The following is a 27,174-nucleotide window of genomic DNA, read 5'->3' as shown; positions in this document are numbered from 1 at the left end:
CGCTCTTGGTGCTTTTCATATTTAAAGGAATAGTATTTATGTCGTTTCAAAATTCGAAACGCTGTAGTGTGATCTATTTCTATTTCATCCTCAAGTTTCCTTGTGCTGATCTTTCCATCGTTCTCTTCCACGCACAATAAAACTTCCAAGTCGGTATCATTTCTTGCATCTTCTCTTTGTTCATGCCTTGCTTCACATCTGCAGTTATTTATTAGGGTACCTTTGGTCTCAAATCTCTGGATATTCCTTGCGATTGTAGATTTTCCAGGAAAAAAAAAGGAAAAAATAAGGCTATGACTAGCACTTTTGTGATAGTTTGACTTAGTATATGTATGTGATCAATCGTGCTGAAACCGCTTCTAAAGCGGTAACATAACCGATCATACCGTCAATTATACTGACTGTTTCACCGAATCCATAGAAACTATTTAATACAAGTTTATTTTAAACATTTTTAAACTCCAAAAAATTACTACAAGCCACTTCACATTAAATATTAACCTAACAACTTCCCGAAGCAGCTTCTTCACGTAGGCCCTTCTTCCTGCCCCTCCGGCTCCTCGTCTTTCAATTATCCCAATCCCGAGGTCGGGTCTAGTTAATTTTTCCAGTTTCCAGAGTTTACTTCATCTCGGGCCGCTCGCTGGATGGCTGGTTTGGTTTGGTCGCCTAAATTATGCATTTCGGTTTAATTCGGAGAACGAACGCGCGGTGGTTTCAACATTTTAGAGTAACGAATGATATGTAAAGGGGATGGGGTAGAAAAGACGAACCCGGGGTCTCGGTCTAATTTAATAAAACTTTCGTTTGAGGTCGCAGAGGATAGTGGAGAGCATGTTTGAAAAGTTGTAATTATATTAATTGTTTAGTATGGAAAATTACTGAATATACATACTAGTGATGTAACCAATATTCACTTTGGTGAACGTTTATACGAAAGAAATTTATACGAATATTTTGCAAATATCCACTTTCGTAAATTATGTAAAATTTAAATATCATTATAGTCCAGGAGGCAGTGAAATTTTTTTGTTTTTATTTTTCCAGTGGGTGAATATACAGGGCGGTCCGAACTGTATTCCGGAAAGAGGTATTCAGCAGCATATTCTCCAGATAAAAATAAGTAAGAAAGTTCATATAAATATATGTCCTAAAATGATTAGTTTCGGAGATACAGGGTGTAGAAATTTCATTTTTATTTCGGTTTTATCCGAATCATTTTTGAAGTAAAGTCAACATGTTTAATTTATGTCCATGATGACAGGTATTGATAATTCCGATTCCAAATATCTCGAGAGCCATTACTCGTAGCGATTTTTACCAAGAGGCGTTTTTTTACGTAAAAAACGTCGTAAATGTCTATTTTTTACTCAGTAGTTTTATATAAGGTACGGACGTAAAGTTATTACTCTTCAAACCAGTTAAAAAATATGTAGGTGGCGCCCTCTAAAAGTAGGAGTCATATTATTGACATCAAAAATCAAATTTCTCATTCCAAAAAATTACCAGACACCAATTTTCATCCAAATATTGACGTTACTTCATAAATTATCTGGAAAAAATCGAAATAAAAATGAAACTTCTACACCCTGTATCTCGAAAACTAAGCATTTTAGGACATACATTTATACGAACTTTTTTACTTATTCTTATCTGCAGAATATGCTGCCAAAGTTTTAGGGATACAGTTCGGACCACCCTGTATAATGGTTCGTTCAGATGGTGACATTCATAGGATTATATCAAATCACTTAATCACCATTAAATCTTGGTGCGATTCGAACCTCTCGAGTCTCAACATTTCTAAAACTAAAGCTTTGTCGTATAAAAACTCGTTGCAGCCTTTTGTACTTAACAACACCACCATTGACGTCGTAAAATCTGTAAAATTCTTAGGGCTTGTTGTGGACAATTCTCTGAAATGGGATATACATATCGAAGCTTTGTCGAAAAAATTAAGCTCTGCCTGTTTTGCATTAAGGTCTGTTTCGAAGGAGCTTAACTTGTCAGTGGCTAGAACTGTTCATTATGCACTTTTTGAGTCGCACCTCAGGTATACCCTTCCATTCTGGGGTACGTGCTGTGCGACTCAATTTGACCGCATTTTCAAGCTTCAGAAGAGAGCTGTTCGATATGCACTGGGACTAAACAGCAGAACTCATTGCCGGGACTTTTTTAAAGAATTAAAAATATTGACTCTTCCTTCCTTATTTATATTTGAATCCGTTTGCCTAATACGTAAACGTGTATCAGCTTCTCAAGAAAGGTCATCTCACACTTATCCACTCAGGAACGCGGAGCAAGATCTTTATCTACCTACCCCACGCTCAGAGTTAGTTAAAAGTTCAATATTATACAACTCGAAAAAATGCACAATCACCTGCCAATTGAAATCAAATCCATAACATTATTTTTTTCATTTCGCAAAGCATTGAACTCTTATTTACTAGACAAGGCTTTCTACGCCGTAAATGAATTATATTTTGAAAATCGAATTTGATCTTGTAAACACTGGTCTAATGTTTGCTATTGCTATATTTACTAATGACATCGAAATAAATTTATTTAGAGGTCATTGATATTTTACTATAAACTAACTAAATATTTTTGAATATTATTTTTATTTTTTTGTTCTTTGACATTGTAAACATTCATAAATGTTTATTTTAAACAATAAGACTGCCAATATTATTTGTATAATGTTTTGTATTATCTTTTGTTTGTTTGTTTGTGTACCTTGTTTTTTTACGTTGTTTGTTAGTTTACCTTTGTCTACAAATTGAAAAATTTTTTGACAATAAAGGCATTTATTTATTTATTTATTGAAATCCAAAACCCCTATCTTCCCATGCTTGAAATTTAATGTATCATTTGATACTATCATAAACTATAATCAAAAACAAGTCTGGCTGATTTACGAATCTTGGCAAATGAGTCAGGTGGCATCTTGAAAATTGCAAAAATTACAAAATTTTTGCTCTTATTTTCCCGGAGTTTGTAACATTACAAATAATACTATAATTTCATAGAAAATACAAGTCTGACTGTCATTTACAATCACGAAAGCCCTGTCAGACTTACAAATCAGGTCGTACATTTCGTATTTTTAGATGCAAAAATTTTTGACACTCTGCAATTTTATGATTTTTTATATAGCAAAATCGAGAAACATTACTCAAATTCAAAAATTAATTTCAAAAATTTCTCTAGATTCATACACATTCATATGATGAAAAGTTTAGGACAAGTCACCTTGACCAGATTTTTTATTGTCCTATAACTCAAAAACTAAGGGAGATACAAAATAAAGTCGAGAGATCGATTTTGTAGAGAATTAAATTTCCTACAACACAGGTATTTACAACATTCTTACATATTCTCTGATAATTACGAAGTCATTGGTAAATGAAGTTTTTTGATGACGGACGGACGGACTAGATTCTTGTTTTTTGGATTCCTGGGGTCAAAACATTGAAAAAAAGTGTTTTTGGTCACAGTCAATCACCTGACAAATTTTTAGGACTGTGAAAATAAGGGCATTGGTTTCAATTATATTTATCCAATTTTTCATCTGTCAGTCATATTACCCATTCTCACAGAAAAGCCAGACATTTTTTTTTCTAAACTGCACATCTTTCACTAATAGAACTATTTTTATTGCTGGAAAAAAAAGTGCAGTATATTTGTACTTTATAATGCATTTTCCGCCCAACCTATCGGAAATACTACAGCATGGTACCTAGAAGAAGACCAAACCTAAGATGGGATACGATGTTAAGAAATTAGCAGGATAACTTGGGCCCGCATAGACGACAATGGGTCAACTACAAAGAGAGTATCTATATATGTGAGAGATGCCACACCATATTTGGAAATGGTTGAATAAGCTGAGAAGGATGATGATAGGAACCTAATGCATTAAAGTTAAATTAACAATTTCAGTTAAATTCTTCCTCACAAATGGATTGATATCTAATAAAGCCATATTTCATTTATTATAAATTTCTTTTTGTGTCGACATAAAGCAAATATCTTTAATCTATTTTAATTCCAAAAAAATACGTTATATAATAAACTAGTTAGTACCTCCCCAGTTGTTCATTCGGAATAATTCCATTAATTAGAAACAATAGGGCGAATAAAAACTTTTTCTATAATTTCAGCAGTTTTTATTGCGAAAGTTCGTTCGCTTTATTGAGTTGTAAAGGCACAACAAAACTATAAAGTCCGTAATCCGATAACAATAAAAACTAACGTTTTTAAGCGCCAACAGTAAGCGCCGATATACTTTCGGCTTATTTTTATAATGCTTTTAAATGCCCTCATAGAATTTAACGGTTTTAGAAAAAGAGCTATTTTTATTTTGATGCTTTCGATAGGGAATCGCCCCAAGCTTTATTTAAGTTTATGGGAAAAAAGCTTATCGGGGGTCTAGAGTAAAGAATTAGTGTTATAGTTTCATTCACACTCTTTGCAGGAGAGTAGGTAAATAGCTAAGTGCTAAAATGGTGAAGTCACATTTGAGGTATACTTGTGACGCTGCGAAAATAATTTGTAAATAAGAAGTTTTACCTTAACGATATTGCCCATGACCACTCTCCCGGAAAATCATAGGAGTGCTATAAAAATCGGAGAAGAACTATTAGAATATGTAGCGGAATTCAATTACCAATTTGCAGACCCATCAGGCCATAATTGCAAACGACAAAGATGATATGGAATATATGGTTCGAAAAATAATTGAAGAATATGCTAAATGGGGTCTCACAGTAAAAACAGAAGAAACGAAATACCTTCCAATTGGAGCCAATATAGAAAATCTTATTTTGGACTATAATATTGAAATTAATGCATGTGAAGATTACAGGTACCTGGGTTCAATATTTACTTTTAAGAGATGGAACGAACCATAGAGAAATAACCAGTAATACAGGTACAAAGAGTTTATCAGATGCATAAATGGCATTCTATGGAGCACTGAAATTACAAAGAACAGGAAATATAATATATACGAGACACTAGATAAAAGCATGTATAATCTATATATATAAATCTGACTGTCCTGACTGATACTGACTCATCAACGCCCAGACCAAACCCTTGACCCTAGAAAGCTGAAATTTTGCACAGGGGTTCCTTTTATGATGTATACGTAAGATAAGAAAGGATTTTTTAAAATTCATCCCCTAAGGGGGTAAAAAGGGGGGTGGAATATTACAATATTTTTATTTAAAAAACGGTCAAGTTTCCGAAAAAACGCTTAAACACGTATATTTTATTTTCTTTTTTTACATATTTTAAGATTTTTTAAAAATGTATACAGGGTGTTTCGAAAAATCTGGTCATAGATTAATCACGATCCTGCTTAAAGCGCTTGACGTAAAAAGCTGATTTTTGAAAAATGGATTGACTTTAGGGTGTAGAGGTTCGATAAGAAGGGATTTTTCGAAACTCGAATTCTAAGGGGGTGAAACCACCCCTCAAATATTAGAATATTTTTTATTTAAAAACCGGTGAGTTTTTCGGAAAAACTCTTAAACACGTATATTTTATTTTGTTATTTTACATATTTTAAGATTTTTAAAAAATTTATACAGGGTGTTTCATAAAATATGACCATTGAGTAATCACGATTCTGCTTAAACTGCTTGACGTTTAAAGCTGATTTTTGGCAAACGGATTGACTGTGGGGTGTAGAGGTTCGATAAGAAGGGATTTTTTGAAACTCGAATTCTAAGGGGGTGAAACCACCCCTCAAATATTAGAATATTTTTTATTTAAAAACCGGTGAGTTTTTCGGAAAAACTCTTAAACACGTATATATTATTTTGTTGTTTTACATATTTTAAGATTTTTAAAAATTTATACAGGGTGTTTCATAAAATATGACCATTGAGTAATCACGATTCTGCTTAAACTGCTTGACGTTTAAAGCTGATTTTTGGCAAACGGATTGACTGTGGGGTGTAGAGGTTCGATAAGGAGGGGTTTCTCAAATCTCAAATTCCAAGAGGGTGAAAACGCCTCTCAAATATTACAATATTTGTTATTTAAAAAACGGTTAGTCTTTCGGGAAAACGCTTGGAAACGCATAGTTTATTTTGTTTTTTTACATATTTTGAAATTTTTTTAAAAAATCATACAGGGTGTTGCAAAAAGTGGGGTAAATTGATTAACCACCTGCTTGATGTAAAAAGATTATTTTTGGCAAACGGATTTTTCGAAAGTCAAATTCCAACGAGTTGAAACTACCTCTCAAATATTACCAAGTTATACAGGGTGTAGAGGTTCGATAAGAAGGGAGTTAAGTGCAAATATTTTCAGGGGTTGTATATTTTGACCCCAGGAACACGTCTATGAGTTTTTTTTCGCAAAAAAAAGATGTTGAAAATCGTGCATTTTCTTTTAAATTTCTCTGTATATTTTTCGAAAACTTTTTAGAATTGCCTGTTCACCGCAAATTTTCCCGCGGTATAAATTCTTAATCTCTGATATTACCATAGTTACACCTTTACTCTATGGTTACGGCACTAAAATGGATGCAAATACAGAAAAAATCCCGTGGCCTCAATTTTTCCAAAAAAAAATCAATTTTTTTTAAATTTTCAAACCTAAATAACTCGGTTATTTTGGACTTATTTAAAAAATGGTAAAGAGAAAATAGGCTTCTTTTGTCGAGGTCTACCAGCCCTGAAAATATTTGCACTTATTTAAGACTCACCCTGTATAATAATATCGCCATATTGTTTTTTATCATGATGACATAAATGTGAGAAAATTTTATCCAGTTTGTATGTTAATGGAAATTCTTGCTTTGCTTTATCACCACCATTACAATGATTAATTCGACGCGAACGAAGTCGCGGGTACACCCTAGTAATATATAATAATAATCTTGCTTCAAACAGTAACAGCGTGAGGTGGTCTTGCATCTCTGTACTCGGTCATCCAATACAACAAAAGGGGCCAGAATGAGGACACCATGAATTGGAACAGCCGTAACTACTAACTAGCTTATGGATGGGAACGAAGCAGCATGGGGCTTACGCTACATCCATACTGTGGCAATATGGGGACACTACCCGTACCTTGGAACACTACTAGGACCTTGGATAATGCCCGAACCTTGAAATCAATACATAGATATGGGACACCTGCCCATACCTTGGACACAGTCCGTCCATAAGATAACGGTACAGGGGAACACTACCCGTACCTTGGACACTACTAGGACCTTGGATTATCCAAGGTCCTAGTAGTGTTCCAAGGTACGGGTAGTGTTCCCTTGTACCATTGTCCTATGTGCGGATGTCCTGTGGACCAGTGTCCCCAGTAGGAATGATTTTTCTTACATATAAAGTGCCCCAGCGTGGATGTAGCTTGAGCCCCATGCTGCTTCTATAAGCTAGTTAGTAGTTACGGTTCTAGTTAGTAGTTCTATAAGCTAGTTAGTAGTTACGGCTGTTCCAATTCATGGTGTTCTCATTCTGGCCCCCTTTTGTGGTATTGGATGGTCGAGTACAGAGATATGAGCCTACCTCACGCTGCTACTCTTTGAAACAAGATTGCCTCAAGAACAGCTAAGTGTAGATTTAGGTTCTGATCTTCAGTCGATTTTCAGTCTTAACTTAACGTACATTTTAAACGATATCGTACAGACTATATTTAGTGGTTAGATTATAAAGAACATTTATGTCGATTTAGTAGTTACAATATGATTTAGATTTTAGGTTTCATTACATTACGCCTTGTAATAGTATTACTTTTTTATAGATATTATTGCACTAACATCATATAAAATATATCAAATTAATTATAGTAATGCTACATTTCATATATTCTCTTAAGCTTTACATGTCTTGTATTTTATCATAGTTGTTTTCATAGATATTTAGTACAATTTTAACACCACTTTCGTTGACATATAACCACTATAATAATTATTAAAATTGTACAATGCTATTTACCATCAGGATACATCATGAATGAATATAGTCACTAGTTTTAAGTAATAAACAACTGTGTTTTCTTTCTCTGTACATGCCTGGCGCCCAATATCTATTTTTTTTGTTTATTGTTATTAATTAGTTCTTTCCAGTGAAATACCTTACTCACGACTGCTCTCCGATGAAAAGCTGCCGTTCGCAGTGGTAATGTTTAAAAAAAAACGCTACAGTAAGTGTATTTATAGAGTTGATCAACAATATTTGGACTCGAACTAGAGCCTTAAACAAACATTATGGGTACAAAATGCAAGTGATAAGAAAGTTATTTGCAAGAAAATATTTATACTGTATTACATGTAAAATGTGGAATCATGTGGGGTTTATTTAAATGAACAAATCAGAGGAGTCGATTCGAAAAATTGCATCGTGTGATCCGATTCACTAGAAATAATATTGTAATGCCCATTACCATCGCAGAGTAGTAACGTCGCGCACTTAACGTTTAAACACAATACATATCACCACAGGTGTCACTACTGTCAGATTTAAGTTAATTCCTTTAATTTTTGTTTTAATAGCTACATGTTTAATTGTAGATTATTTTACAATATTTGAAATGCTGCTCTTTTATATTAATCGACCATTACGATAGAAATAAAAATATCAAAATCTACTTACAATAGATGTCAATAGAGGTCGAAGATCGTACAGGGAGACTGTAGTTGTGATTGGACGCTTCGCAAGTGAACTTGACGTGTTGGTCGGTTCTCTTAAGACCGCGAACGATCAGTTGGTTGGCCAGCCTGTTCGTTAAATCTCTGTTCCTTGTTGTTGTGGATGTTTGGATCAGTTTGTCTTCTCTCCACCACCTTATTGTTGGCGTTGGTTTGCCTGAAATGGTTCGAGCAATTAAAGTTGAGAATGTGACACCATAATTATAAAAGAAGAATTAAACAATTTAAAATAAATTATGTTAATTATTAGAATATGTTGCCGTGCAATTGCCAGGCCATTATAATTATTACAAGAAAAAAATCTAATATTAACAGGGTTATTATAAATGTTGATAGGTAAATGATTAAGTAACGATTTATAACAAAATTGTTGATTAGGTGCTTCCATACACACTTTACCTATGTTGTCACATTATGATCAAGACATTTTTTTTTTCAACTAAAAAATAAAAAACAAATATTTCAAAAAATTCAAAATTTAAAAAAAAATTGCCAAAAAATCATAGACATGTTCCTGGGGTAGGAAAAATGTTCGGAAAAAACCCTTAAACACGTATATTTTATTTTGTTGTTTTACATATTTTAAGATTTTTTATAAATTTAAACAGGGTGTTTCATAAAATATGACCATTGAGTAATCACTTAAACTGCGCTTGACGTTTAAAGCTGATTTTTGGCAAACGGATTGACTGTGGGATGTAGAGATTCGAAAAGGAGGGGTTTTTCGAATCTCAAATTCCAAGAGGGTGAAAACGCCCCTCAAATATTACAATATTTGTTATTTAAAAAACGGTTAGTCTTTCGGGAAAACGCTTAGACAACCATAATTTATTTGGTTTTTTACATATTTTGAAATTTTTTAAAAAATCATACAGGGTGTTCCAAAAAGTTGGGTAATTTCTTAACCACGATTCTGCTTAAACTGCTTGACGTAAAAAAACTTATTTTTGGCAAACGGGTTTTTCGAAAGTCAAATTCCAACGAAATGAAACTACACCTCAAGTATTACCAAGTTATATAATAATATCGCCATATTGTTTTTTCTCATGCTGACATAAACGTGAGAAAATTTTATCCAGCCTTTACCATCACCATTACAAATGATTTTCGACGCGAACGAAGTCGCTGGTACACGGTAGTTATGTATAAAAGCATATTTTTTTAATTTGCATTTCAATGAGTAGTTAGATGTAACTAAATTTTAAAAAAAATCTAAAAACAACACGATGTTCCTATTAATACACATAAACTACTAACCAATTATAAGGTCAAAAAAGAATAATTAAATTCAGTTAAAATATTTCTAGAACGTACATCGCCCGCGAGCTTTGTAAACTTTAATTCTCAAAGGTGAACTTCGAAATTACAAAAATGCCAAAACAACAAAGCAGGAAATACCAGCTTTTTCTGTTTAACTGTAATAGCACATTACTGTTTATTCTGCTTTGATTATTCAAAATCGTTCTAATTTAATGGTATGAGTATGTTTTTAATGTGGAAATAAAATGGTTAGTTACTTTGAAACGGCGAAGTACCATATATCTATAGTATTTCTGTATACAGTATGTCGCCGGATTGTCTTTACAAGAGGAAACACTTTTATATTATTAACATTTTGAGAAAAATGAATCCTACATAAAAATTTTTGCTTGGTCTAAATTGGTTAATCCCTTTTATACTTTTCCAAATTTCCATACCGTTTTAAAGAAAATCACAAAACAAAAACCATAAAAATATGGTTGAATCTTCTTTAAGTATTTCATCTTAATAATAAGATGAAATACTTACGGCAAAGAGAGAATTGCGAGTGTACATGGACAACAAACTACTCATTCACAATAAACATCCAAAATATCTCGGTGTTACTCTGGACAGGACGCTTAGTTTTAAAGAACACTTGACAAGAACGACGGCAAAGTTAAAAACACGTAACAACATACTTCAAAAATTATGTAGCACAACTTGGGGCTCATCAGTATCCACCCTGAGATCCTATGCGCTGGGTTTGGTGTATCCTGTAGCAGAATACTGTGCTCCAGTGTGGATCAATAGCAAACACACCCGTATGGTCGATACTCAATTAAACCAAACTATGCGCACTATATCAGGGACAATTCGACCAACACCTACAGTATGGCTGCCCACTCTTAGCAACATAGCTCCTCCCAATTTGCGCCGAGAACATGCCTTGGTCAGAAAGTTTAATAAAATAATGAATAACCCTCAGCTGCAAGTCCATGATGACGTACCACACATCCAGGGAAATCGACAACGATCAAGATACACTCAATTGAAGACTGCACATGAGCTGCACCAAAATAATTTTGATATAAATGAGCGATGGAGAGAGAAATGGGAAAATGAGGCAGCTCCAATGTACCATGGTCTACCGTACGTTATTAATAAACCTGCAGGATTCGACCTTCCCCGTCGAACATGGACAACTCTTAACCGCATCAGAACTAACTGCGGAATGTGCCGACTCTCTAAATAGGTGGGGAAAAGTCCCTTCAGCCGCATGCGACTTTGGAGGCAGACTGTCAAACATATAGTGCAAGACTGCCCAATAAGAGCATATATGGGCAACTCAGAGGATTTCCTTATGGTTACTCAGGAGGAAATTGATTATATACTACGACTGGATACTGTTTATGAGACGAATTAGCCTATTTTTTTGTTATGTATCTTTTTTCTTTGTTTATGCAGTTTTATATATATATATATATATATATATATATATATATATATATATATATATATATATATATATATATATATATATATATATATATATATATATATATATATATATATATATATATATATATATATATATATATATTTTTTTTGTTTTTTATACCATTCTGTATCCTATCACTTAAAATACTGTGATGTAAGCCATACGCTAAATAAATAAAATCCGGGGACATACTGTAGAAAATATTAAAATTATAGTACAGAAAAAAAAAATAAATCGTAGAAATTACCTCCTGACACTACGCACTGCAGCTTCATATCTCCACCTTCCTCGTACGGACCAGCATGATCTCCTACTTCAGTTCCATTTACGTCATATATCTTGGGTTTATTCGGTGGAACTGAAACAAAACGAATATGTTAATATAACCTTAAACATAATTTTTCCGAAACCAGCACCAAGGAAAGAAAATTAATTTTAAATTTTACAATCATATTTAATAAACAACAGCTTATTTATTACCAGCTGGTTATCTTCCCATTTTTAGTATCTGTGCTTTACCTGCTGCTGCTATTCGCGAATATATGTCGCCAGTTAGAGCACGAGTCTTAATCGTTTATTAAACGAAGTTTCAATGGAGTTTAGAACCCCACTTGATACAATAGCTATGTAGATACGCGGAATTACATGCAAATGATTGTAGATTAGAGTAAATTTTTTAGGTAGCTCCTCCAATAGGTAGCCTATTCTACTGCAACCTTTTTAGATTTATCCAGTTCTATTTTATCAGTTTCAATCATTTGTAGGGTGAGCCTGGAAATGATCGAAAGTCGATAGGCTAGTTGTAAATAGATTGTGGCTACCTAATTAAACAGTATAATTTGGTCCAAATTTCAAGATATAAATTCGATATTCAACTATGCCTGAGCCTTTTTAATTACGTACGAGAGATCGTATCTATCTGCATAGAAAATGACACTGTAATACACCCACTACACTATGCGGAAAACTGTCCAAAGCAGGTCAAGTATTTTCATGTCTACCTTTGTCTCATCTCCGGTTGTCTCGACTAACTTTCATTTCTTAAAAACGCCTCAAAACTACTCGTTAAACTACGGAGAAGGGCAGAAGGGACTTTTTAGTCTATAACTACCAGTATTTTATTGTTTTGTTACTTGACTTTGTTCTTGACTTTGTTCTTGACTTTGTTCATATGTTTGATTTACTTTGATTGTTTTTTATTTATAACATTTTAGCTTCCGGGCCGCATTTAAGCAAAATCTACCATTATTAAAGAAACTAATTTTACTACAACAATGTTTTGCTTTCTTAAATGTATACAGGGGTCTCAAAAATTGCGTCATACATAGAAATAACGAAATTTTTATGTAAAATAAATATTTAAAATAGACCAGCAATTTTTGACAACCCTGTATACATTTAAGAAAGCAATACATTGTTTCAGTAGAGATAATTTCTCTGGCTTCAAAGTCACCACAAGAATAAACTCTGAAAAGTAACGTACAGGGTGTTGACAAACTTTTTTATTAGAGCATGCATATTTAAATGTCTTTAAATATCTCAAAAACCAAAGCATCTAAACATATTAAACCTTATGCCTTATTTTATGTCCAAGAATCCAAAAATGAAATAAAATACCGGGTGTTCCATAAGAAAAAATATAACTTTGGTATGGATCTTAGTTCTAACACACCCTGTACATTCCAAAATAATTTTAAATTATGCACATGTTTCTCTACATATACCCATAAAAACATTTGTTTCTACATCTTTCCGTTTAATCAACCGAGGCGAATGAGGTGCGCCACCCTGTATAATAATGGTCGATCTTCTTTGAAAACTGCGTGATTTTTGTCCCAAAGCCACCTCCATACAGCCTATCCAATACGGAAAGAACAAAGTAAAAGTTCGCCGTACAATCCAGGCTACTTATTTAGTCGCGAAAATTATGAAATCCATGCGTCGCGTCGCGTCGCAATCTTCTGCTGTTTTTAGTTCAGCATAAATAATGCTACCTTAAACCAAAACTTCTTTTACACCGTATCGAAGTTGATCCGGTAAAATATACGTCAAACCTTCAGATGTCAAGATAGATATCAATTAAAAATGCTAAAGTTTATTCAAACACACAAAAACAACGTCTGTCTAATGAAAACTACTTGAGAGAAGCGTATAACGGCGGCGTGTTTTTGGCGAAGTTGTCATATCAATCCGTCATTTCTTTTTTATTTTTCTCAGGGCAATTGAAAAGGTTAATGCCATTCGATCTCAGGCATAACACACCACGTTTTAGTAAAGTTTGGCAACATGTACCTGCGTTTGGAATACCTCACACTAACGTGGCAAAATGTACCGCATCTTAGTCATGTTTGGCAAAACGCACCAGCGTTTAGTCTCGACCAATGAGAGCAAGGAAAATCACATTATGGACCAAATAATGGTACATTTTGCTTAAATGCTTCCGGGCCTGAAGATGGGATTGTTATTCCCGAAACATGTTGCCTAGATTTTTTTAAATAGTACAAATTTTAAATAAAATTTTTTTATACAAGACTGTGAGTATGAGTCTCCTGCCTCTCAGTAGAGGATTTTAACTAAGAAGTAATAGTAATAATATAATATGTTAGGTAATAGTTATTTCCAAATAATTCTTTACTAATTGAATAATTTCAAAACATTCAAACAAAATTAAAATTCAGACAACTCTACCACTAAAACACTTAGACGAATTTAAGTTCGTAGAAAAAATACTTCCCAAGCTTGAAACTCTCGAGCCACTCAATTATATTTGTTAGAACCGTTCGAAACTTCGGTATACATTATAAGTTTCTATTGCTTTCGGCCACGCCCCTTCAGGGTTATTATAAACTTACTGAGGTGAGACTGTAATAATGTACGCTGGAATAATTTAAAAAGTTGGCCGGCGGAAAAAGTCGTTATTAAGTAGTGCATAATTAACAGTGTAGCTATCATAAAAAGCACACATGCATTTTCCCGCTAGTTCACGTAACTTTAAATTGTTTCTGTTCGGAATGTAGCTTATTAAATATTTTATTTTGATAATTCTATAAACATTGGTTTAATTATTAATAACAAATCGATACAGCAGCGCTTGCGTTTTTACTGTGTCCATTAAAAATCGTAATAGCACATCCAGAAATAACTAAAATACAAAATATATTTCTTTAATTCGGCTGCTATTGGTTAAAAATATTGACGTTTTTCATCTAGATAGCCGATAATAGGTATCCTTATTTAAAATTAAAAAATATTTTTTTTTAAGTTTTTTTAAAATTTTGCGATTTTTAGACATTAGTTCTTTTAATGCCGAATTGAGAGATGTCCAAAAATATCAGGTTCATTTTTATGTAATTTAAAAGCATAAGTTATTGCCCGGAGTTAAATTAAAACGATAAACCTAAATAAACCTTATAAACCAGACCAAATTACAGAAATAAAAAGAGTATCATATGCTATGCAATTATGACAAACTTTCATAAAAGAAATTTAGAGACGGTAACTGATTCTAACTTATTCGGATAAAGAAGCAAATTATAAGTCACTGAATATCATTTAACAATACATTTTTAGTGATGCATGGATGATACAGAGTGATACATGTACACTAGGGTGGATCGTAAATCTCAAAATTTTAAAAATTTTAAAACATCGATTTGGAATGCCTACGAAAAGTTGCCTTTGGTAATGTTGATAAAAAAGTGTTACTACAACTTTTTAATAAAATCACATCTTCTGCCCTCTACCAGCCCTTAAAAAATGAAAAATTGTTTTTTTTGAAAAATCGATTTGGAATACCTATCTAAAGTTACCTTTAGTAATGTTGATAAAAAAGTTTATTTAAAATTTTTTGATTAAATCACGTCTTCTGCCCTTTACCGGCTGTTAAAATTGAAAAAAAAAAATTTTAATAGCCGATCTGGAATACCTACCAAAAGTTACTTTTGGTTATAATAATAAAAAGTAATATTACAACTTTTTGATAAAATCACAACTTCTGAAACAATTTTAAGCAAAACTCCTCGGAGACTTTGAAGGCCGTTTATTTTGACGGAAGGAAAGATAAAACCCTTGGATAAAACCTATGGTATTGAAAATATTGAAGGCATGTCCCACAGAAGAACTGTACTTGAAGAACATATTTCTTTAGTTCAGGAGCCGGGCTCTCTATTTTTGGGTAACAGGGTTCCCAGTTCTGGATCGGCTCTAAGCAATTGTCAAAGTATTGTCAGGTATTGTGAACTTCTTAGAAAGTAATGAATATGACCTAGAAGAACTAGTACCAGTAAACATATGTGACAAACCGTGGTGAATACAGGAAAAAAATGGTGCAATTTCTCAATTAGAATTAAAATTAGGACACCTTTTACAAAGATTGGTCTGCCAGCTTCACGCTAATGAGTTACCTCTTAGGCATCTTTTTCAAAAGCTTGACGGTCAAACCCTATATGACTATGTTGATCTAATTGATTGGCAAAAAAATGAAATAACTTGTCCTCCATTGCTCCAAACTTTGGAAGTAGATGATTTAAAAATATGATTTTTAGTTCTTCTGAAACAATCATCGACATCGTTGCATTTCCCTGTCACACTCAATCAGTAGAGAGATACGTAAAACTTGTAACCGAAGCATCTTTATCAGTTCTAGGCATACAAAAGAGAAACAGTTTTATAAAGACAAAAATAGATTCGCTCAAACTTATGCCACAATTTGAGTCAAAAAAAGACTACAATCAATAAATGAGCAAAAATAAATGGACGAGGGAGGGTGGGATTGAACTCGCCGAGCATTTACCTCCCCGTGGTGAGTTCTGGGTTGTTTAACAATACTGAATACATAAAATATTGTTAAACAAGCGAAAAACGGCTCTAAGTGCTCTGCTCGACACATTTTTAACTCTTTGTTAAAGTGAGTAAATATTTGGGTATTTATAAAAAAATTGTTTGACCAGTAAGTAGTCATATTTCAATAAGATATATTATTTCTAATTACAAAAGTTACTTATTACCTGAAATTTTGGCTAAAAATCAAAACTTTATATTTTTGTATTTTTTACTTTTTTTAAAGCTCGGTAGAGGGTAGAAGATGAAAAAAAATTGAAAAACTATAAATAGATATTAGTTTTCTAATACCAATATTCCAAAACGATTTTCAAAACTTCGATTTTTCGATCCACCCTAATGTACACTATCGGACAAAAGTAGAACAACAAAGTTCAGTTTTATTCATGTTTGAATAAAAAAAAATATTAGGTTGTGATTTTCGGCTATGTTACTAACACACTATCCTTACACTATTACTATAGTACTATTTTAGTACTAGTACTATTTTGGTGTACTATTAATCAGTTTAAAAATGGTAAATAATAATGATTATAAAAATTGATGAGAATAGGGGCGACAACAGTAGAGCCACAAATTGTATTCAACAGATTTTATTGTGTCTTATTTTAACAAAAAATATTTAACACATTTAAGAACAATAATAATTGAAAGTAATACATTAGTAATTGATAGAATATCCATTATTATTAATAACTTGCCGACAACGGCGCGGCATTGAAGCAATCAACTTCTGAATGACATTTTCTGGAAGATTTATCCAAACTGCATTAATTTTATCTATCAAGGATTGTTTATTTGGAAACATTTGGGTACGAATACGACGTTCTACTTCTTCCCAGAGATTATCAATGGGGTTAAGGTCTGAGGATTGTGCTGGCAATTGCAAAACTCGAACGTCTCATTTTTCCTAAACCACTGTTGAACAACTTGTGAAGAATGTTTTGGATCGTTGTCCTGTTGGAAAATAAAACGCAGTGGCATTTCCTATTCTGCATAAGGAAGCATAATATTCTGCATGATATCCCTATAAACAAATCGGTCCTTCGTGTCATTAATAAAGTGAATAGGGCCTATCCCATTCCATGAGAAACAACCCCATAAAAATACACTGCCTTTACCGTGTTTAATTGTAGATACGTCTCATTCCATCAGAATTGAATATTTTGTAGCGCGTTTCATCACTGAACAGAACTTTTTTCCAGTCATTGACGGTCCAGTTTAAATGCCGACCTGCGAATGCCAACCTTGGTGCTCTATTTCTTTCCGAAACTAACGGCTTTTTAGCTGGACATCTACTAAATAACTTTGTATCTACTAATCTTCTTTGTACTGTTCGTATACCAACCGTAATTTCGGCAATAATTCTAGGTGCGGACTTCCAAGGATCATTTTGAGCAATTCTTTTGACGCGTCTGTCAGTCATTACTTTTGTTTTCTTTGGCCTTCCCGATTTTGGCAACTTTTCTAAGAGTCCCCTGTCATTATACGATGAAACTATTTTAGATACACTGTACCGGGGTAACACAAACTGTCATGAAATATCGGCTTGTTTGTTATCTTCCATGAATGCAACTCTTTGCTTCAAGTCTTTTGGAATTCCTCTTGGCATGACTAATCCAGCATAGAAATGTTTAAAAAAAAACATAAAATAAACCTCGCACAATTATTTTGGCCTTTACTTTTGCTAAAACCCTTCTTTGGAATGAATTATGTGAATGTTGCTTTACTTTTGACCGCGTTACTATTAAGCATTTATAACTAAATGTCAAAATAAATTTGTTTGTTAGTAAAAATTCTTGCTGCCATGGATACTCATAGCCTAACAGTCATAAAAATTTATTTATATATTATAAAGAACTACACTAAAAAAAAATACCTGGTTTATCAAAAACAAATTAACATTAAACTATGACAAAACCAAATATATATCCTTCTCTATTTATAAAAATAATGAACCAGATTGGGACAGATTACAAATAACCAATAATAATGTAATACCGGAATGTGATTTTATAAAATATTTAGGGGTTACAATCGACAAACATCTTAAATGGAATATTCATATTAATAATGTAACTAAAAATTGCGAGGATTGTTGCCGAAATTTAATTATTTGAAAAGTTTTTGGACGTCAAACAGCTTAGAATCCTGTACTCATCCCTTGTACAATCTCGTTTGACATATGGAATTCTAGGGCGGGGTGGTGCGGCTGAATGTCATTTAAAGAGCTTGTATTCTGTTCAAAAATGGTTCATAAAAATTATTTACAATAAAAAGAAAACTTTGTCTTCAAACGTTCTCTTTAAGCAGGCGCATCTACTGGATATACGTCAGCTATACTGCCTAGATGTTTTAAAATTAATTTATCAGGGGAAAATATCTATTGAACATGTTGACCATGAATATGAAACTAGACATAAGGCGTTTTATCCTAGTTTATGCTCTAAAACTGTTGGACAAAGATCTTCAAAGTTTTTTGCACCTCCATTATATAACATCTTACCAACCTTCCTAAAGGATGTTAAAAGTTACTCTGGTTTTAAAAAAAGGGTATGCAAATGGATGGTTGATCGAGGTAGAGATATATTTAATGACCTAGTTAACTTAAAATATACAAAATAAATTTTCATAAGTGCCAGTGAACATTATATATTGTCATAATTAAATTGTATTCCTTTCCACATACAAGTAATTCTATTACTTTGTGGTAATTCTTTTAACGTTTATTTTGATTAAAAGCTTAAAATTTAAATATAGTCTTAGTTAAATTGTACTAGATAATGTGTATTAGATATAGTAGCATATTATGTTGTATTGTACTGTACTATTTTATATCTGTTTTAATTTCCAGAGAAAATGTTTAATAAACGTTATTATTATTATTATTAATTAACAAACTCCTCTGATAATTGGTTTATTAATATTTAAGTAATAGGTAATTACAAAAACCTGTAATTTTCCATTTTCCCGAAAGTATTTTTGGAGAAAACTCTAATTAAAATTAACGACTAAAAACGGAGCTACAATGGCCGGAGATGCATAAGCAAAACATAAATAATAGACTACTTTGTTTCGAGCGGTATTATTACAGGCAGGAAGAAAGAAGTCTTTCGCAGTCTTAAGACTCGTAAAACGAGCGGAATAACAAAAAGATCGTTAAGATGTTTTATTCAAATCGCTCAAAAAATACATCGTCCTTCCGAGACTTAAGCTGGGAAAGAAAATTTCAGGTCATAACCATTACCATTTAGTGGATTTCCCGCTGATTTAATAGAAGCTTAAAGAGATCCGAACCCTCGGCCATTTTTATGTTTCAAAGCGGTTTCTTGGAAGCGTTTTTTGTCTATCTTCTGGACACAGAAAAATGTCGTTAGTTCAACGTTCTTCGGTTTATTACAAGATTTCGGGAAAATAACTATCTTTGTTTCATTATGTTTAGTAGATAAATGGATATAATTAGAGATTCAAATGGAACGAGGGTGGCTGGAAAAATCATTTTTTACGAATAATTTGGTTGTGGTTTATAATCAGTATAATCTGTGATACTATCTAAAATGTCATAGTATGAACAGAGACAACGGTCCAATTCCTTCAAGTTCTTTGTTCCTAGTACTCTAGTGGCGGAAATTAACTGTTACGTTCAGTTGACTCTGACTCGGTTGGCTAGATTTTGCCACGCCCACTCGGTGCCTACTGGGCGAGTATATAAACGCTCAACTTAGATTGTACTTTAGTTTATAATCATCTGCTGATGATGCTAACATGGTTAGCGAAACGCGCGTCCAGTGTAAAAGTAAAAGTGTTTTGGTGTATTGTGGTGATTTAGTGTTTTTATTTTGCAAATAAGTTTATTAAAAACTGGTGACATCCTGTTGTTAAAATTAATTAATTAATAATTAATTGCTAACTGATCGCAATTACTGCGTTTATAATTATTATATTTAGTAACGATAAACACACGATGCAAATACTTTAATTAAATATTATATGTATCAATATTATAGTATTTATTTTTAATATGTGTATGAAATGTATATGTGTGTGTATATTTGTAGAATGCTATTAAAAGCATATTAACAAAATTAATTATGATGCAAATATATTTCTAAATAGATATAATCTATACTCATATATAAAATCCTTAAGTGACTGACATACTGATTAATCACGATCCTGCTCAAACCACTCAACGTAAGAAACTCAATTTTGGCATACAGGTTGATTCTAGGGTGTAGAAGTTCGATAAGAAGGGATTTTTCGAAATTCCAGTTCCAAGAGGGTGAAACCACCCCCAAATATTACAATATTTTTTATTTAAAAAACGGTCAAGTTTCCAAAAAAACGAAGACGTATATTTTATTTTGTTTTTTTACATATTTTAAGATTTTATAAAAATGTATACAGGGTGTTTCGAAAAATCTGGTCATTGATTAATCACGATCCTGCTTAAAGCGCTTGACGTAAAAAGCTGATTTTTGGAAAATGGATTGACTTTAGGGTGTAGAGGTTCGATAAGAAGGGATTTTTCGAAACTTGAATTCTAAAGGGGTGAAACCACCCCTCAAATATTAGAATATTTTTTATTTAAAAACCGGTGAGTTTTTCGGAAAAACTCTTAAACACGTATATTTTATTTTGTTGTTTTACATATTTTAAGATTTTTTAAAAATTTATACAGGGTGTTTCATAAAATATGACCATTGAGTAATCATGATTCTGCTTAAACTGCTTGACGTTTAAAGCTGATTTTTGGCAAACGGATTGACTGTGAGGTGTAGAGGTTCGATAAGGAGGGGTTTCTCGAATTTCAAATTCCAAGAGGTTGAAAACGCCTCTCAAATATTACAATATTTGTTATTTAAAAAACGGTTAGCCTTTCGGAAAAACGCTTGGACACGCATAATTTATTTTGTTTTTTTTTACATATTTTGAAATTTTTTAAAAAATCATACAAGGTGTTTCAAAAAGGAACTTGCCTAATTGATTAAACACGATTCTGCTTAAACTGCTTGACGTAAAAAGCTTATTTTTGGCAAACGGATTTTTCGAAAGTCAAATTCCAACGAGATGAAACTACCCCTCAAATATTACCAAGTTATATAATAATATCGCCATATTGTTTTTTCTCATGCTGACATAAATGTGAGAAAATCTTATCCACTTTGTATGTGAATGGAAATTCTTGCTTTGCTTTATCATCACCATTACAAATGGTTAATTCGACGCGAACGAAGTCGCGGGTAAACGCTAGTTAAATATTATAAACAAGGACATTGATCTTGGGACATAAAACATCCCACAAAAATTGGGACACCCAATTATTTGCGGTCTACCCAATAAGTAATTATTAGAAATTAATTTTATTTACATTTTGTGAAATATTTTGAAGCTCCTTTTTATAAAAGCAGTAATTTTATCATGCTTTATTCAGATATCTCGAAAGATATTTTTCCTCTTTAAGACTACTGGCCTTAAGAAAAATCTCTAGACATAACCGTTACCCTTTAGTGGATTTTGCGCTGATTTAATGGTGGCTCAAAGAGAATCCGAACCCCGGGTCATTTTTATGTTTTAGAACGGCCTCTTAGGATCACTTTTATCTATCTTTCGGACGCAGACGTGGATACATTCGCTAGACCATACGTGCATGGTAGATACCGCCACGCCTATATAATACAGGGATTCTTCAGAAAACTCGTTCATTAAATATTTTTTTTAGCTTAATTAACAAAAAAATGTTTGCCTTATTGAGATGGTTTTTTTCACTTTGACTTTTGACAAGTATCAAATAAAATTAGTAATTTTGTCACAGATTTTTCAGTTCAGTTTTAGGCAGCTATTACACTATCAACTTTCCTTGTCAACTATTTCATTTAAAATATATTTTATAAAGAATTTGATAGTGTATGTGTGGTTTTATAAAATATTGTATATTAACACATTGCGGTCAAATTTTTTCTTAGAATATTTTTTTTAAAAGATCTTTGAGAAAGAAATTTATAATGTAATAGTAGCTTTAGATACAAAAAAAAACTAATTTAATTATTTGTGATATATTTTTAAAATCAGAGAAAATTTGATTTTAATATTATTCAACTGTACAGGGTGTCCCATTTTAGTTGGGATCTTACGGTATCTCTGTTATTAGTGAAGATAGAAGGGTGCGGTTTGCACAAGCCTGTCCCACTTTTTTGTCAATCGTAAAATTCCGTAAATGAAATTTTCATAGCCCTCTTAGTTTCTGAGCTACAGGGTCTTTTTGGAAACTTTGCAATTTGGAACACCCTCTGTGTCCCTGTTATTGTTAGAGGTATCAAGAAGGTGAAAACTGTTTATTATAGATCTTTTTACGTAGAATACAGACGCGTAGTTTGTTATTCTACGGAAATAATATTTTTAAAGATATGAACTAAAGTTATGTTTTCTTAAATAAAACACCCTGTATATTTATAAATTATTTGATCTGGCTTGCCATAAGTTTCTCAAAAATCTATATCACTCTACATTTATTTTCACTATTTACTGCAATATTTAAAAGTTTTTATTAAAATATCATATTTATTAGTAGGCCATGATTGATAATATAAGAAACTAAATAATTATTAAAAGTATATTGCTTTCTGTCTCTTGTTTTATTTTGGTAGCCACTAATAAATGCTTTATGTATTCTACCGCTATTTGTAAGATTCTTTTAGCTAATTTACGTGAAATATACTTTCAGCAAGATGGGGCTTAACCTCCCAACTTTGAAAGTATTTGAATTTTGTTAAATTATTATTTCTCACATCAAAATATTTTGGGGACACAATGGACCCATATGATGGCCTCCCTGATTCCCGGATTTGTCCGCTCTCAATTTCTGATTTTGGGGATTTTTGAAACGATGTACTTAAACAGCCGTTAAACGGTAGCCTACTAAAATGCCGTTAATAGATATTGTGATCTCGTTCATGTCGGCGGAAAGTAATGCCTAGCCTTAAGCTTTTTGCAAGAGCACCTGTGGGTCAGTGGCTGAGGCTATCGCTTCGTAAGGGGATGATCTGTGGTTCAAATCTCACGCCGACCAAGACTTTTTTATATATTTTTTGCCTATAGCGTGATCTTATTGCATTAGTTTCACACTTTTTGGTCGGATTGGTTTAGTTATTTGGCGGGTTGGTTAGCGTGGTTATTTGGAGGGTGTTAATTCATTGGTTAGTTGGTTATTTGGTGGGGTTGGTTGATTTTTACTAATTTATATTTGTTTTTTATATTTTTTATCAGTGTCGAGGTTAGTTGCGTTGGTTAAGTTGGTTATTTGGTGGGGTGGATAGCGTTGGCTAGTCCTTAAAAATAAAATTCCTATATTTCATAAAGCCGTCACATAAACGATGTCATACCTATTAACGGCATTTTAGTAAGCTACCGTTTAACGGCAGTTTAAGTACAGCCTTTTTGAAATACGAGATATATATTATAAATATATATTATAATCATATGTATAATATATATTATTTTATATTTGAAAAAAAAACATAACTAAATAATAGCTTATATTTTTAAAAATATTTTTCTTGTAGAGAAACAGACTATGCTACTGTATTCTACGTTAAAAGTTCTACAAGAACCAGTTTTCATCTTCTCGATTTCATCCACAATAACGGAGATACGGGGGCTGTCCAAAATTGCAAAATTTTCGAAAAGACCGTGTAGCTGAGAAACAAAGAGAGCTATGAAAATTTTGTTTACAGCATCTTCCGTTTGACAAAAACGTGGAACAGGTTTGTGCAAACCGCATCCTCCTATCTTTACTAATATCGCCGATGCCGTATGAATTCAACCAAAATCGGACACCCTGTACAAGGTATCTCATTTAAAAAAATAGTTTATAACACATATGTATAGTTGATAGCAAATGACATTTTTGGTAATACCATCATTCGCTATCAAAAATTACATACCGAATTGTTAGGTTAGGTTAGGTTAGGTTAAATTAAAAAACTAAAAATCAAAAATATAAATAAAATTGTAATAGATAAAAAAACAATTAAAATGTAATTGCAAACATATACCGTTGTCTTTCAAAATATCATTTTTTTCATAGTAACTGTTAAAATTGCCTTATATCTATCAAACATAGTAAATAATATAGTACTTTAACAGCAAGGGTATATTAAATGATACTTTAACACCGAGGATAGGTTAAGAACTTTATTTCTTCTCGCACGTTTTTTAATAGCTTCCATTTTTGAAAATTTTTGTATTCCTTTTCATAAGTTATTCGGGATTTAAATGGAAGTAGTTTGGATATGGCGTTTGTCGCCTCAGCCTGAATATTTGTTGGTAATTTACTTATTTCGTTTTGAGCCATTTCTGGCTCCAATTCAATCAGCAATCGACACGAAAGAGAATTAAAAAATATTGACTCAAAACTGACAACTAAAGAGACAGCTTTATTTATTTGTCAAATTACATAGAAACCAACGCCAACCCAGCACAATATTTTTTCTACTCGTAATAAATTCCTTGAAATAATAATTTCTGAATATTTTTTAAAACGTAACTCGCTATGGAAAAAAAAATGTTGTTTTATACACGACGATAAAATTGCATTATCGTCTCCCGAAATTAATTCACTCGCGATTTCATCGCTCGTGAATTATTTTTTTCCGGTCGACGATAAAATACCATTTTATCGTCTTGTATAAAAAATAACTATATTCTAGAAAAGTTAGGGTTGTATCTAAATTAAACCTTAAAATCTTATTATAGGACGTTCGTATGCAAAACTCGCTGTAGAAGTAGTAACAGTGTTGTAGAAGTATTCCTACATCCACAAAACTCTAATGATCTAGGGTTCGCTCACACACAGAGAGAATGATTGCGCTGTCATAATAACTGACCACTTAAAGTATCAGGTTGAATGGAGGGCCGAATTTTGACCTCGACGATCATTAGATACGGATGACAAATCGGCCCGGGGCGTGAGCTTATTCCTCATAATATATTTGAGAGGGAAAAAGTTAATCGAATACGTCGGGCCGAGGGAAAATTTGTCAATGGCGGGAAATGGGCTTCGACGATGGAGAAAGAATTGAAAAAAATATCCGCTTTTTATCCATTTTTTTTTCACAGGGTTTAATATACAGGGTGGTCCGAATTGTATTTGGGAAATTTCGGCAGTATATTCTGCTGAGAGAAATAAGTAAAAAAGTTCGTATAAATATATGTCCGAAAATACGTTGTGTCGGAGACACAGGGTGTAGAAATTTCGTAGAAAACTAACGTCGATATTTCAATGAAGATTGATTGGATGTCAGTATGACTCCCACTTGTAAGGGGCACCACCTACGTATTTTTTAGCTGTTTTGAAGAGTAATAATACCGGGTGCGTAATAATATCGAAGTTGGTTCACCTCTATAACTTTTTTATTTTTTTCAGATAGCTACTTACTATCACCCAATTGCACTCCTTCCAACGCTATCTAAGATCATAGAAAGGTTGGTTAAATAAAGGCTGGTATCTTTTCTATTTAAGTACAAAATACTTACTGAACATCAATTTGGATTTCTAAGCAACAAGTCCACAAATGACGCTATGTTTTCCCTCCTTAATAAAGTTTACTCCAGCCTAAATAACCATCACTCTACAGCAACAATTTTCTGTGATTTTTCTAAGGCGTTCGACTGTGCAAATCATAAGATCCTAATTAATAAACTGCAGCACTATGGGTTCAGGGGAATATCTCTCGAATGGTTTAAGTCGTATCTGAGCAACACAAGTCAACTTGTGAGGGTGGATACCACGTTGTCTTCCAGCAAGCCAATAGAATGTGGAGTACCTCAAGGCTCAATACTAGGCCCTATTTTGTTTCTTCTTTTCATTAACGACATTGCTAACAAATATCAGTGGTAAAATATGTCTTTTTGCGGACAACACTAGCTTCGCTTGGAGCAACAAGAACGTCACGGCGCTTCATAAGATTATATCAAATGACTTAATCACCATTAAATCTTGGTGCGATTCGAACCTCCTGAGTTTCAACATTTCTAAAACTAAAGTTTTGTTTTGTATAAGAACTCGCGGCAGCCTTTTGTACCAAACAACACCACCATTGACGTCGTAAAATCTGTAAAATTCTTAGGGCTTGTTGTAGACAATTCTCTAAAATGGGACATGCATATCGATGCTTTGTCGAAAAAATTAAGCTCTGCCTGGTTTGCATTAAGATCTGTTTCTAAGGAGCTTAATTGGTCAGTGGCTAGAACTGTTTATTATGCACTTTTTGAGTCACACCTCAGATATGCCCTTCCATTCTGGGGACGTGTTTTGCGACTCAATTTGACAGCATTTTCAAGCTCCAGAAGAGAGCTGTTCGATATTCACTGGGACTAAACAGCAGAACTCATCGCCAGGACTTAAAAAAAATAAAAATATTAACTCTTCCTTCCTTATTTATATGTGAATCCGTTTGCCTAACGTACGTAAGCATGTATCAGCTTCTCAAGAAAGGCCATCTCACACTTATCCACTCAGGAACGAGGAGCAAGATCTTTATCTACCTACCCCTCAGAGTTAGTTAAACGTTCAATATTATACAACTCGAAAAAAATGCACACCTGCTATTTGAAATCAAATCCATAACATAATTTTCTTCATTTCGCAAAGCCATTGAAATCTTATTTAGACAAGTTTATTTCTACGCTGTAAATTATTTATATTTTGATAATCGAATTTGATCTTGTAAACACTGGTCTAATATTTGCTATTACTATATTTACTATAAACTTACTAAATATATTTTTGAATCTTATTTTTATTTTTTTATTCTCTGACATTGTAAACATTTATAAATGTTTATTTTAAACAATAAGACTGACAATGTAATTTGTACACTTGTTTTGTATTCTCTTTTGTTTTTTTACTTTTGCT

The 27,174-nt window shown here is 32.8% G+C and overlaps 1 protein-coding gene across 1 annotated transcript in view; it reads right to left on the bottom strand.

Moving 5' to 3' along the window:
* The window catches only part of LOC115888037 (nephrin-like), a 409,016-nt gene that overhangs the window by 220,233 nt on the left and 161,609 nt on the right, over nucleotides 1-27,174 (bottom strand). The window contains 2 exon segments of the mRNA XM_030907605.1: nucleotides 8,625-8,837; nucleotides 11,668-11,778. Coding sequence (XP_030763465.1) covers nucleotides 8,625-8,837; nucleotides 11,668-11,778 — 324 coding nt within the window.

This window comes from Sitophilus oryzae, unplaced genomic scaffold (assembly GCF_002938485.1).
Source record: "Sitophilus oryzae breed Bouriz unplaced genomic scaffold, Soryzae_2.0 scaffold_682_pilon_pilon, whole genome shotgun sequence".
Classification (NCBI taxonomy): domain Eukaryota; kingdom Metazoa; phylum Arthropoda; class Insecta; order Coleoptera; family Curculionidae; genus Sitophilus; species Sitophilus oryzae.
The sequence above is the reverse complement of the archived record's forward strand: the minus strand, read 5'-3'. Positions and strand labels throughout refer to the sequence as shown.